Below are 13,562 nucleotides of genomic sequence, written 5' to 3'. Positions count from 1 at the left end.
TATGTTAATGCTACAATTTAATTCTCAGTCACAAATCTAATTTCCCTTATTTCCAAGATCTTAGAGATGGTGGAGTAACAATTGGCTTTTCAGTCACTATTTACTTCCTACAAACTCCAGGTGAAAGATGAAAGACAATGAGATAGAAAGGGAAATGGGCAGGATCCAAAGAAAATGTAGTTTACAAACAGAAGGCTCTTCAAGTTGCCTGGGCCATTCAATAAGCTGAACATGCAACTCTTGATCTCAGTTTGTAAATTAAGCCCCATGGAGAGTGTAGATTACTTTAAACAAAACAGAAAACAAAAAACAAAACCCAAAACAACAACGATAAAATAAATAAAGAGAAGGTTCTTTTTTTTTTTTTTTTTTTTTTAAGAATTAAGAAAGAGAAGATTCTTAAGGGTAATGAGCCATACCATAGGCTGAATACATAAATTCATCATTTAAGTGAATCAAATCCTAATCCACATTTTACCACTTAGCCATCTGAAGAGATTGTCCTTGGTATAGTCATCTAGCCAGAATCCTTGTCAAAATATACCTTATTTATATTAACACCTCTATCATTTATTAAATACCCACAATGTCCCAGTCCCAGGAACTATGGGGAAAGTGGAAATTATGAACACATAATCTTTATCCTTAAAAAGCTCACTATTTAGGAGGGAAGACAAACACATAAAGTAATTATACAACAGTGGAATAACAGAAGCTACTTCTGTATATCACTTCTGTCTAGGGAAAGACAGGATGAGGACCGTAAAGAGTTATGTCACAAAGGACATAATGGCTATGTGCTGACTCATTATCACTAAAGTTAAACTTGGCAATTGGTTTATTGAAAAGCTCTAACTGAACGGCTACCGCTAACATAACAGAAGGATTTAAACCACAACCTCTAACCCTGGTCATAAAACACTTCAAACTGTTCTAGCTTTTTCTCAAAGAATGAAGAGATCCTAAAAATTAAATCTATTAAAGTTCACATTTTAGCTTATTAAAAATGATAGAAATAACAGTAGCAGTCATATGGGATCATTTTAGGGAGTTTGATAAGGGGCACTATACTATCAAAATCATAGTTATAGGACATCACAGCTGCAAAAATGATAGGAATCCCTGACAATCTTATTTTCTTCATTTTCTAATTTAATCCTTAGTCTATTAAATATTCGCTTAGGACCTACTACATGCATCCGGCAATATATATCATACATCTTAAACCTACACAATGTTGTATGTTAATTATATCTCAGTAAAGCTGGGGACAAACAAACAAAAACCCTGCCAAGTACACTACAACAAGACACAAGGAGATACAAAAATGAAGTCTGTGAATGGGGAAGGGAATTAGACCTAATGGTACTAACAGATATAATGCAAATGGTAATTGCCTTAAGGAACTTGGAAGAGGGGATAGTAAACAAAGTGCCAAAATGATAGCCTGGAAACTCTCCCAACGCCACATAGAATTTCATGGAGGCTTCCTCACCTAGGCCTGACCAATTATTAATTCCGTTTCAACTCTCTGGAGGATGGGGGAGTAGTGTGGAGCTGAAAATTCATGTAGGCCTTACAGAAAAGGTGAGATTCAGCAAAAACTTGGAGTGGACAAGGGAGTTAGCCAAAGGCCTATCTGGAGGAAGATTGTCTGCAATCAGAAGGAATAATGACAACAAAGATTGTTTAAGGAACAGCAGGAAAGCCAGCATAGCTGGAGCAGTGAGGTAAGAAGCAGAATGGTAGGAGAGAAGAGATCAGGGAAGGAGGGGCAGAACACGCTCGGTCTGAAAGGCTATTGCGAGGACCTCAACCTTCTTTTTTAATTGAAGCATAATATACAGTGTTATATTAGTTTCAGATGTATGCTATAATGTTCAACAATTCTCTACATAGTGCTCATTACGCTAAGTGTACTCTTGATCCCCTTTATCCGTTTCACTCCTCACTCCATCCACCTCCCCTCTGGCAGCCGCCAGTTGGTTCTCTGTATTTTAAAGGTCTCCGAGTTGTTTGGTAAGGACTTTGGCTTCTACTCTGAGTGAAAATGGGAGCCACTGTATATCACTGAGGAGCATGCTCTGTTTTGCCATTTATTCAGGCCAACTTTTTGTCCCTTAGTAGTCTTACAATTTTTTTTTCACATAGGTTTTGGGCATTTCTTTTCATGCTTAGTCTTAGGTATTTTAAGGTTTGGTTGCTAATATGAATGGAATCTTTCTTGCATTATATTCTCTAATTGGTAGTTGATATTAAGAAAACTCGATCTCAGGACTCGGTCCCGAGTCTCCAGGATCAGGCCCTGGGCTGAAGGCGGTGCTAAACCGCTGAGCCACCTGGGCTGCCCAAGCATTTGACTCTTGATTTCAGCTCAGGTCATAATCTCAGGGTCATGAGATCCAGCCCCACAGAGAGCAGATTCAGATACTAATAACCACTTAAGCCAGGGGTAAAGTTGATAACCTCCTTGTGAAAATTAAGAGACCTCCAGATATACAATCAATATACAAATCAGTTTTTTTTTTGTTTTTAAGATTTATTTATTCCAGGGACGCCTGAGTGACTCAGCAGTTGAGCATCTGCCTTCTGCACAGGGCGTGATCCTGGAGTCCCCGGATCAAGTCCCACATTGGGCTCCTTGCATGAAGCCTGCTTCTCCTTCTGCCTATGTCTCTGCCTCTCTCTGTATCTCTCATGAAGAAATAAATAAAATCTTAAAAAAAAAAAAAAGAAAGATTTATTTATTCCAGATAGAGAAAGAGCACACAAGTGAGCAGGGGATAGGGCAGAGGCGGAGAATCTCCAGCAAATTCCCTGCTGAGCATGGAGCTCAATCCCCAACCCTGAAATCATGACCTAAATAGAAACCAAGAGTTAGTTGTTCCACTGACTGAGCCACCCAGGCACCACTCAGGGTTTTTTGTTGTTGTTGTTGTTGTTAATCTTATTTTATTTTTTGAAGATTTTATTTATTTATTTAGCGCTTGCACGCACATGTGCACAAATAGGAAGAGGGGCAGAAAGGAGGAAAAATCTCAAGCAAACTGTGCTGCAAAATCCAATGACCCTGAGATCATGACCTGAGCCCAAACCAAGAGTCCAAAGCTTGACTGACTAAGCCAACCAGGTGCCCCTGCTTTGTGCTCTTAATACCTCCTTCCTCATACACTGGTGTCTTAAAAAGTTCTTAAAATGTGCTATAGTCTCAGAGTATCTTTCCAAGTTTTTTGTCCCAAACCTACTCCATTGCACCCATTAGGATCACTACTGTTAAAAAAATAATAAATACTATCAAAGATGAGGCGAAATTAGAACACTGTGCACTGTTGGTGGGAATGTAAAATGGTACAGCTGTTATGGAAAACAGAATGGTGGGTCCTCAAAAAATTAAAAACAGAATTGCCACAATCTAGCAATTTTGCTTCTTGGCTTATGTCCAAAAGAATCGAAAGCAGGACTGGAAGAGGTATTTGTACACTCATGTTCATAGCAGCACTATTCATAGTAGCCAAGGAGCAGAAGCAACCCAAATGCCCAATAACACATGAATGGATAAATGAAATGTGGTATATACATACAATGTAATATTCAGTCTTAAAAAGGATATTATGACATGATACAACATAGGTGAACACTGAGAACATTATGTTGAAATAAGCCAGTCACAGGAAAGATCTATCACATGATTCTACTTATATGAGGCACCTACAGTAGTCAAATTCACAGAGACAAAAAGATTAATGGTGACTGCCAAGGACCAGGGGTTGGAGGAATGGGGAGTTAGTGCTTAATGGGTACAGAGTTTCACTAATAAGATGAAAAGAGTTCTGAGATGAATGATGATAATGGTTGCCCAACAGTGTGAACACACTCAATGCCACTTAACTGCACACTTAAAAATGGTTAAGATGGTAATATTATGTTTTAAAAATAAAAAAAAATAAAACCTTTTCCATCAGTAATTTTGTGTTTCTTGTTGCCTTTTTTATTCTGTGAGGCCCAGTTTTATCCTCTGCCTAGTGCTTTGAACTTAACCTTCCTCACTGACCTTTGTCTCTAATGTCTCCTCTATCTGGGCCTGGAACTCCTTGAGTCCCTCAACACTCATTTTTGCCTGGATTATGGTTTGTTCCCCTTTTCTTGGAGCTTGTCAGCTTTTTTTTTTTTTTTTTTTTTTTTTTTTTTTAAGTCCAATCTTGCTCCTAAGACCCTCAATTTGGGCCAATCTCACTTTTAAAGAAAGATCTGAGAAATAAAGCACACAATTCTAGAATACAGACTATCTGTATTCCAGGTATAACTACAAACTTAATGCTGTTTAATATAAATTGGGAAATAATATTTATGGAGAATTGCTTAAAGGATATACTATTTATCCACTGCTCAGAATCAGTGTTTCCTTATTTTTGTTTTCTATTTTTTTTTAAGTTTTTTATTTTAGTAATCTCTATACCCAACATGGGACTTGAACTAAGAACCCCAAGATCAAGAGTCAAATGCTCAGGACACCTGGGTGGCTCAGTGGTTGAATGTCTGCCTTCAGCTCAGGGCATGATCCTGGGATCCAGTTTTGAGTCCCACATCAGGCTCCTGTCATGGAGCCTGCTTCTTCCTCTGCCTATGTCTCTGCCTCTCTCTGTGTGTCTCTCATAATTAAAATAAAATAAAATAAAATAAAATAAAATAAAATAAAATAAGAAATAAATAAATAAAATCTAAAAAAAAAAAAAAAAGAGTCATAATGCTCTATAGACTGAGCCAGCCAGGCACCCATTTGTTTTCATTTTTTAAGCCAAGGCTCAACAGGTGAGCTCTAGAAACATTGTGAACTTCCAAAAATTGTCTGTAAAAATCTGTGCATTTTTTTTAGAGGTCCCAAGATTTTAAAAGTTTTAATATGCTCTATTATCTACCCCCCAAAGAGTTAAGAATCTCTATATATATTCTAAAATTTTTTATCTCTTGGATTGAAACAGATTATCAAACCCTTACCTCAACTGAAATGTTCTGCCTCAAGCTCAGAATGGCTTTTGCTGAACAATGCTTTGGCACTATGCCAACAACCCACATTGAAGGACATTTAAAGGAAACAGCCACAGGCCTAAAAATCTGTTGAGGAAACTATCATAAAAGCAAAGAAAGCAAGACAAAGATGGGCACAGATCTGCCTGGATATCTCAAGATCTTAACCAGGTAATATGTCTGTAAAGGCAGAAATATGCTGATGTTGGGACATCTGGGTGGCTCAGTCAGCTGATTGTCTGTCTTTGGCTCAGGTCAAGATCCCAGGGTCCTGGGAATGAGCCCCACATTGGGCTCCCTGCTCAGTGGGGAGCCTGCTTCTTCTCCCTCTGCTACTCCCCTTGCTTGCGCCCTCCTCTGTCCTCTGTGTCAAATAAATAAAATCTTAAAAAAAAAAAAAAAAGAAATATGCTGATGCTATCATGAGAAGAACAGATTTGGAACAAGCCCAAAGAGAATTACATACCCCATGTAAAAACTGAGTGAAATGTAATGGCAACACTAAAGGTTCTTCCTTCATAAACGTAAGCATGGGATTTGGAGAGCCAGCAATGCAGATATTAATGGCAATTTTTAGATAAATGTATATAACATTTTACATATATGTTGAGTATACCTAAGTTAAAGAAAGGTTCAAACTATAAAAGATATCATGTGAAATTTTTAACAATTCTCCCTTCCCAATTTCAGGGTAATTTTCTTTTATGTAACTCTCACATTCCTTGATTTAGCTAAAATCCATCCACCCATTCTTCAAAGCTCAGTTTTTAAATTTTATTATTTTCTTAAAGGCTCCACACCCAGAGTCTCATACTTTACTGACTGAGCCAGCTAGACACCCCATCACCTTTTAAGATTATGACAAATGTAGTTCAAGTAGAATTGTTTTTGTTTCATTAAACTAAATGGAGCTACTCTCTCCTCCTCCTCCTCAAACACATATACTTATAGCTCTTATACTCTTTAAAATTTTTAAAAAACATATCCACAAAGAACTATGACAAAAAGTTTTCTTTTTGTTGGAGGTCATCCTCCCAAATAGTCAGCAGTCATTTGGTTGAAATTTTGTAGAGAGGAATGCCTGGGTGGCTCAGAGGTTGGGTGTCTGCCTTCAGCCCAGGGAATGATCCTGGGGTCCCAGGGTCGGGTCCCGCATCGGGCTCCCTGCATGGAGTGTCTGCCTGTGTCTCTGCACTGCCCCCCCCCCCCACCCCGTGTGTGCGTGTCTCTCATGAATAAATAAATAAAATTTAAAAAATTTATTTATTTATTCATTCAGAGAGAGCGAGAGAGAGGCAGAGACACAGGCAGAGGGAGAAGCAGGCCCTATGCAGGAAGCCGGATTCGGGACTCGATCCCGGGTCTCCAGGATCACACCCCAGGCTGCAGGCGGCACTAAACCGCTGCGCCACCGGGGCTGCCCAATAAATAAAATTTTATAAAAATTTTGTAGACAGTTTAGTTCCAGATCTTGGTAGCAAGTCTGAAATTTCTCCAAATTAGCCACAACATTAGCTGCAACAGAAACTAATATTAATGAGGCAACCTGTGATATAAGGATACAAAGTATATGTTCTGAGATTGGCAAAATGAGTTATTAAGTTACATCTTTATAGAAAGGGAAACAAATTCAACAAGACTGTTTTGATCATCTTAAACTCACATGGAAAAAGGAAGAATGCTGAGTGTTCAAATCATGATTCATCTTACTATAATATCAATAATTACAATTAAATCAATTAGCCCAGTGAAGGTCCGTTGGACTATTCCTATTTCCCTCTGAAAGTACACAGATGAGATACACTCACTCAACTTTACCTTTTGCTAAAGATACTTACACCATGGTTTTCACAGCAGAACTTTGGCTTTCTGTTTAAACATCTTCAAAATTAAATCACTTACCTGTCTGCCTCAAGTCTTTAGGTAGAATGTTTCTCTCACTGCCCTCTAAAAAAAACCACTCAAACATTACTCTTTATGTGAATTAATGTGAACTAGTATCATCAGTGATTATAACCAAAGACTTTCTATAAAAACCTCAAGTTCAATTTTTTAATTTTTTTCCCTTCCACTCTTGTAGCAACAATAGTCACAAAGCCAGGTCAGAGGGAAGTCTAGCCTGTGTCCTCCCCTATGAAGTTTCTTTGAGATCCAAAATTTTAAGAAGCTTCTTGATGGGCTTCAGTCCCTTAATGAGTGATAAGCAACCAACTTCCTGGCTTTGTCGATAGAACATGGTACTGTATAGTAGTAAGCAAAGATCATTATTGATGTTGAACTTGAGAATCTCAGCAGATATAAGCTAAGCACTTACCTGAAATAAAACATTTCATGTATTTCATTTCAGAGAAACACCACCTAAGGATAAAACAAAAACTCCTTATCAGTCCCTGCCCTGCTGATATAATACTATTTATCAAAATTCACTGTGTGCTGGACACTTTACTATGTGTTTTACATAGATCTTATTTAATTTTCACTAAAATCTGGGCCTAGAGAGTTCAATTCTTTCCTACAGATGAAAACCCTGAGGCCTAAGATTAAACTGCTTGCTCAGGGTCATATAATCAGAGAGCAGCAGAAAAGTCACAGCGGTAGAGATTCAAGTCCCAGCTTGCTTGACTGTTCTTGACCACAATTATCATCTCTCTTGTAGACTTGGCCACAGATGAAGAGACAACTGTCAAGTGCATTTCTAGGGCGGTAACTGAGAACTGTGGTCAAATGCTATGGTTCAGAAGTACAATTTACTGTGGTCAAATGCTATGGTTCAGAAGTACAATTTAAGGTCTTAAATGCCCACATGCTTCTCTTTGGTAGATCTGGCAATGAGCTCAGGAGAAAATCCACTCTTCCTCTATGCACCCACATTTTAGCACCCCTTATTTCTTTACTTTTGACTGAGAATCTCTTCGAGCAATCATTCCCAAAAGCATGGTCCATGAACCAATTGTTTCAAAAACATGAAAAGTCTTTGTGGAAAATATAGACACCTGGCCCCCACTCTGGAAATACTGACTCAGAATCTCTGGGAGGGGTGGCAACAAGAAATCCAGGAGGTCCTCTTGCCTATTAAATTTTATACTGTTCATTGCCTTGCAGCAAAAGAGCTAGTGAGGTAAATTGAAAGCTAGCCTCCTTAATAATCAGTCTGACATTGGGTCAGATTGGTGTTAAGTCAAAGATAGGACAGAGATCTTATGAGAAGGCATAGGATGATAACACTGATTTGGAGCTGGAAGAGATTTTGGAAATGTTTTTCTAACAGTGTTCTATGAAGCCTTAGGAGTTCTAAAATGGGATATGGGGAAAAAAAAGATTGGCAGTCAGGGCTTAAAGTGCTTAAAAAATGACTGCAGAAGCTCCACTCATAACCTGAATTTTTGTGTAAGATTGTATCTGAATAACGGTTTTGCTAATTTAAACAAATAAACAAACAAACTTTGGCTGTAGAAGAGGAGTAAAGAAAAAAATTGAGGCCCAACATGTATCCCAAACCAATTAAATCACTTATGCTAGTTTGTTCCAGGCACCAGCATTTTTCAGTACCAGATGATTTCAATGTGTAACTAAGGATGGGAACTACCATATCAATTTGTTCTGTCCTTCCTCATTTGAGATAAAAGAAAATTAAGACCCAAAGAATCTAAAGGAGATCAGGATTAAAACCAGCATCTCGACTTTTAGCTCACTGTACTGTTGTTCTCTCCACTCCAGAATGAACCAATTATTCCTCTAAAATAGTGTATAAACCAAGACTATTTTGTAACCTCACATTTATAGAGTTCTCTGGACGTTTAAAGAGTATTTTACATATATTTCCTTTTTAGATTCTTATAAAGATACTGGGAAGTAGGCAGGGCAAAACTATATCTGTTTCGGATGTGAGGAAAACAGAGGTCAATTAAGTTAACTCAGTGACTTAGCAGTAAAGCCAGAATTAAACTCTTTATTTTCTAACTTCTAGATTAAGTAAATCTAATTTGGCAAGTGTTTGAGTGCCTAGTATGTGCTAGTTAAAACATGGTCAAAGATAAGACATCATCCATGCCCTCAACTAGTGTACAATCTTCTTAGAAAAACAGAAGTAACTAAAATACTGTGCTGTCTGGCTTATCCCTTGGACTAGCAGAAGGGGAAAACACTCCCTGATTGGCCTTGATAACAAAGTCCAATTCTTTTCAAATTCATTCTGTAGCTTCTAATTTCTTTCTGACAATGGTAACTAAGATTACTTAAGGGATTTGTATATAGCTATTGCATCTCTAGGCAAGGCCACATAGCTGAGAAATGTCTTTTTTTTTTTTTTTTTTTTTTTTTTTATGATAGAGAGAGAGAGAGAGAGAGAGAGAGGCAGAGACACAGGCAGAGGGAGAAGCAGGCTCCATGCACCGGGAGCCTGATGTGGGATTCGATCCCGGGTCTCCAGGATCGCGCCCTGGGCCAAAGGCAGGCGCCAAACCGCTGCGCCACCCAGGGATCCCGAGAAATGTCTTGATAGGGGTAGAGAAGAGAGAAGAATGCAATTTCAGTGAGGTCCATTTCATAATCTCTGAAGCCAAGGGTATGACTCAGCAGAAGACTAGGAGATTCCAAAACAAAGGGCTGAATGGATGAGAGTATTCACATAAATAATTATTTCCTTTTCCAAAGCATTTTAATAACTAGACAATTTATAATTTACATTGAAGATAAGTACTACACACCAAAGGTAATACTATGTAGGTAATAGTATTTGTGTTAGTAATTCAGTGGTGGAGAAGGTCATAGACAAGAATGTTCAGTCAGCCTTTTTCATGAGGAACTCATCAGACATTGCAAAATGTTGCCATCCATATTTTACCAAATAAAGGTAACAAAATAATGAGGAAACCATGTTTTATTTATGTACTGAAACAAGTTAGCCAGGAATGGTCTACCACAGTTGTTCTCAAACTTTAACTTGCATCAGAACCACCTGGAAAGCTGGGTCCCCTGAGTTTCTGATTCAGCAGGTCTGTAATAGGGCCCAACAATTTATTTTTCTTACAAATTCAGGTAATGCTGATGCTGTTGGTTCTGGTTCCATACTTTGAAAATTGCTGGTTTATCATAAAGTCCATAATATACTAGACACACAGAGGTACGCACACACGCTTATTGCAAATTATGGTAATTTAGTCAATTCTCTATTATTGACTTTGTAAATGATACTCTCCCCACTAACCTAATGGCCAAAAATAAGACTAAATCAGGAAGAAGTTATGGCTAGTCACCTAAATAGACCATCTATTTAAGAGCACAAATGAATGAGTTTATGAAATGAATGGGTGTTTGACAAAGGCAACAAGTGAGGTCTATCTAAAAACTAGGAAATGACATTGCCCTTTAAAAGCCTTCACTCATCTTGAAGAAGACATGAATTTTAATTCTTGTGTTTAGACTTCTTACTTCCCTTTGGACCTCTCTATACCTTAAATGTTCCCCAAGGTTTCATCTTCATTCTTTTCTCATTACTCACTTTCCCTAAGTTTTCTTAACCACTTCCCCCCACACTCCTCCCGGCTTTATTTACTATATAACCATCAGTGGTTAGTAACTTTGTTCAGGTTAAGGAATTCTTTTGAGAGAATTTTCTTCATAAAAATAAACATACATACCTATCTACATTTTACATCCAATTCAAGACATTCAGAGATTTTCAATCAAGTCCAAAGGTCTCAGGTTAAGAACTCCCTCTTTACATGATAATGATTCAAAAATCTATATCCTTTAGGCTGAATTTTTATCCCGAGCTTCAGAATTACATATCCAAATAGCTACTTATTGTCGGTTTTTGGATGTTACACAAATGTCTCAAAATAATAATGAGGGACTGCTTAATATGGATGGGGTTTCCTTTTGGGGTGCTAAAAAATGTCTGGAACAAGTACTAGGGATGAATGTACAATATTGTTAATATACTTAATTTACCAAATTCTGGTTATATTTTTATATGGTTAAAGTAGTAAGTTTCACACATGTATTTTACAATAAAAAAAAATCTACACTTACAAAACTGAAATAATTTCTATTCTACATCTCTCACACACCCCAAATCTGTGCTTTCTCTTCTATTTCCTGTCTTTGAACATCAGTTACCCGTCTTACCATTCACCTAGTGGCCCAAGCCAGTAACCTAAGAGTCATCTTTGACCATGCTCTTTCACTCTCCCATTTGTAATTAATCACAAAGTTCCATACATTCTCCCTCATGAATAAAGAGTTAACTTGGGCTAGTCATCTACTTCCTCTATCCCCAAAGCTTCTACCTAAGTTCAGGCCACTGTCATTAACCTCAGAGTCTCGTTTTATTCCTTCCCACCCTCCATAGAATCCTCACAATCATCCTGGGACAAAGGCATTACTATCCCCATTTCACAGCTAAGGAGACTAAGCCTTAAAGTGGATTTTGTTTTTTGTTTATTTATTTATTTATTTATTTATTTTAAAAATTTTTTAAATTATATTTATTTATTTATTTATTTATTTATTTATTTATTTATTTATTTATTTTTAAAGTGGATTTTGAATTTGAACTTAGGTTGAACTTTCTTGGGAAGAGCCTATGTGGTGACTTTTCCTCCCTAGATCCCTTGTATGCTGGTTATTCTGTGTGCTGTGTCTCTTCCCACCTAACTCCCCTGCCCTGTTCTGGGAAGCTGACCTCTATGAACTATGTCATTCAGACTATCTTGCCTCTAGGTTTCTATTTGGCTTTTGCCAAAGGAAAGTACTTGTTAGAGACCAGAGAGCAGGAAGAGAGAGAATGATTAGAGAGCATTTATTTCTTTACTTCATTTCTGCTTATAGCAGCTGCTTAGTCCTTATGGCCATAGCTCTTGTCAGGCAGTCCGTCTTCCAGATTGTAGCTGTAGGTAGGCTCTCGTAACAACACTCCCTTCCCTTTTTCTTCAGGTCAAGAAATCCTGCTAACTTGGCACTCACTCTTGGTGTGTTTTGCCATTCTTCTCTAGTTCTTGTGAATACTCATCATCTGTAAACAGCCCTTTGGTTCAACTCTCTACAGTTAAACCCTTTTGAATGCACTAGCTGTTTTTCTCCAAGGATTCTGAAGGATAAACTAGGAAAACAATAAATGGCATGTTCTTGCACTTCCATTCATTCAATTTCTAATATCTACAATAGAGTTTCTTTCCTTTCCTCTGATCCAAAGTTTTCCATCCTTGTGGGACTCCCTGGTCTTCCAAAAAGCCTCTCTGTTACCTACAGAAAAACACTGTTGTTACCACTATTGTGCTGTATCTAGTATGACATTAGTACTCTATTCTCCTACGGTTCTATGATCATTCAGTTTTGTCAGTCTGATCATCCCTGTAAGGCAATAAGCTCTTAGCAGTAGGGAACTTCAGAAATTAGAATCTCTAATGAATGACAAACATATTTTAGAAGGAAACTTAGAGGTTACCTTGTCTAACTTACTTATTTTATAGATGTGGAGGTTTAGGTTTATGCAGCTATAAAATAGTGGCAAACCTAAACCCATAATCTAGATTCTTCCTATTGCCTAATCATACCGTGATACTGCAATGAGTATTAGTGGGCACTCAATATGCTAATTACTCACTCTTAAATTTATACAGCTTTTGTTTTGTTCAATGGTAGGCCCTGTGCCTAATTATCTCACACATAGTATGTGCCCAGCAAATATTTGCTTATTTTGAACCTGCGACACAAGACTAATTTCTTAGAAGTTAATCAGAACTTGAAGGATCATTTATAATAATCATCCCTTATACACCTAGAGAAAGTGTATAGTTTGCCAAGTGCTTTCACATTTAAATGAGCCCATTTGTCCCTCTGAGGCAGACACGGCAGGAATCATTAGTTTAACAGCTGCAGATAATTGAGCTTCTGAGAAGTTAAAAATCAAGGTCCCTTTATTAGTATGTAGTAGAGCTGATACCAGTATTCATCTTTCTTTGACTTCCACTTCAATACCATTTCCATTATTCCATGTTCCTTCTTCAGCTTTGCTATTCTACTTCTAGGTATAGCAGTTTCATTCAGGGTGTGAGTCTGAATATTCACAATGAATAGGTAGATCATACACTTGTGCTCAAAGAAGTGATTTTACTTCTTTAAAAATCTGTTGAGGCACTTGGATGGTTGGTTAAGCAAAGAACTCTTGGTTTCTGCTCAGGTGGTCATCTCAGGGTCATGAGATGTCAGGCTCTGCGCTCAGCATGGAGTCTGCTTGCGATTCTCTCTCCTCCTGCCCTTCCCCTTCATGTTCTCTCTCCCTCTAAAATAAATACAATTTTTTAAAAAATTCACTTCTATTCTACTTCTGTTTAGAAGTAGACTGCAGATTATCACCATTCTTGATTATTATGAGGCCTGTTATTTCCCTCAGGGAGGAAGGAGGGTTACTATCTGTCTGTTTTGGAACAAGGGAGGCAGCACTTTTCAGACATTACTTCCTATACAGACCAGAGTCAGGCACTTTTATAACTAGGTGTTCAAATAATCTCTTGTCCTTGGCCTGACCTCACCAG

The 13,562-nt window shown here is 37.8% G+C and overlaps 1 protein-coding gene across 5 annotated transcripts in view; it reads right to left on the bottom strand.

The window, feature by feature from the left end:
• The window catches only part of LOC611901 (phospholipid-transporting ATPase FetA-like), a 123,527-nt gene that overhangs the window by 108,605 nt on the left and 1,360 nt on the right, over positions 1 to 13,562 (bottom strand). For all 5 annotated transcript variants that reach the window (XM_038552728.1, XM_038552727.1, XM_038552730.1 and 2 more), the window contains exon 2: positions 7,340 to 7,383. Coding sequence is in view for 4 of the 5 variants with exons in the window: in XM_038552727.1 (XP_038408655.1) it covers positions 7,340 to 7,367 (28 nt within the window). In the remaining variant the exon portion in view is untranslated. The remainder of the gene's footprint in view (positions 1 to 7,339; positions 7,384 to 13,562) is intronic.

This window comes from Canis lupus, chromosome 11, assembly GCF_011100685.1.
Source record: "Canis lupus familiaris isolate Mischka breed German Shepherd chromosome 11, alternate assembly UU_Cfam_GSD_1.0, whole genome shotgun sequence".
NCBI lineage: Eukaryota > Metazoa > Chordata > Mammalia > Carnivora > Canidae > Canis > Canis lupus.
The sequence above is the reverse complement of the archived record's forward strand: the minus strand, read 5'-3'. Positions and strand labels throughout refer to the sequence as shown.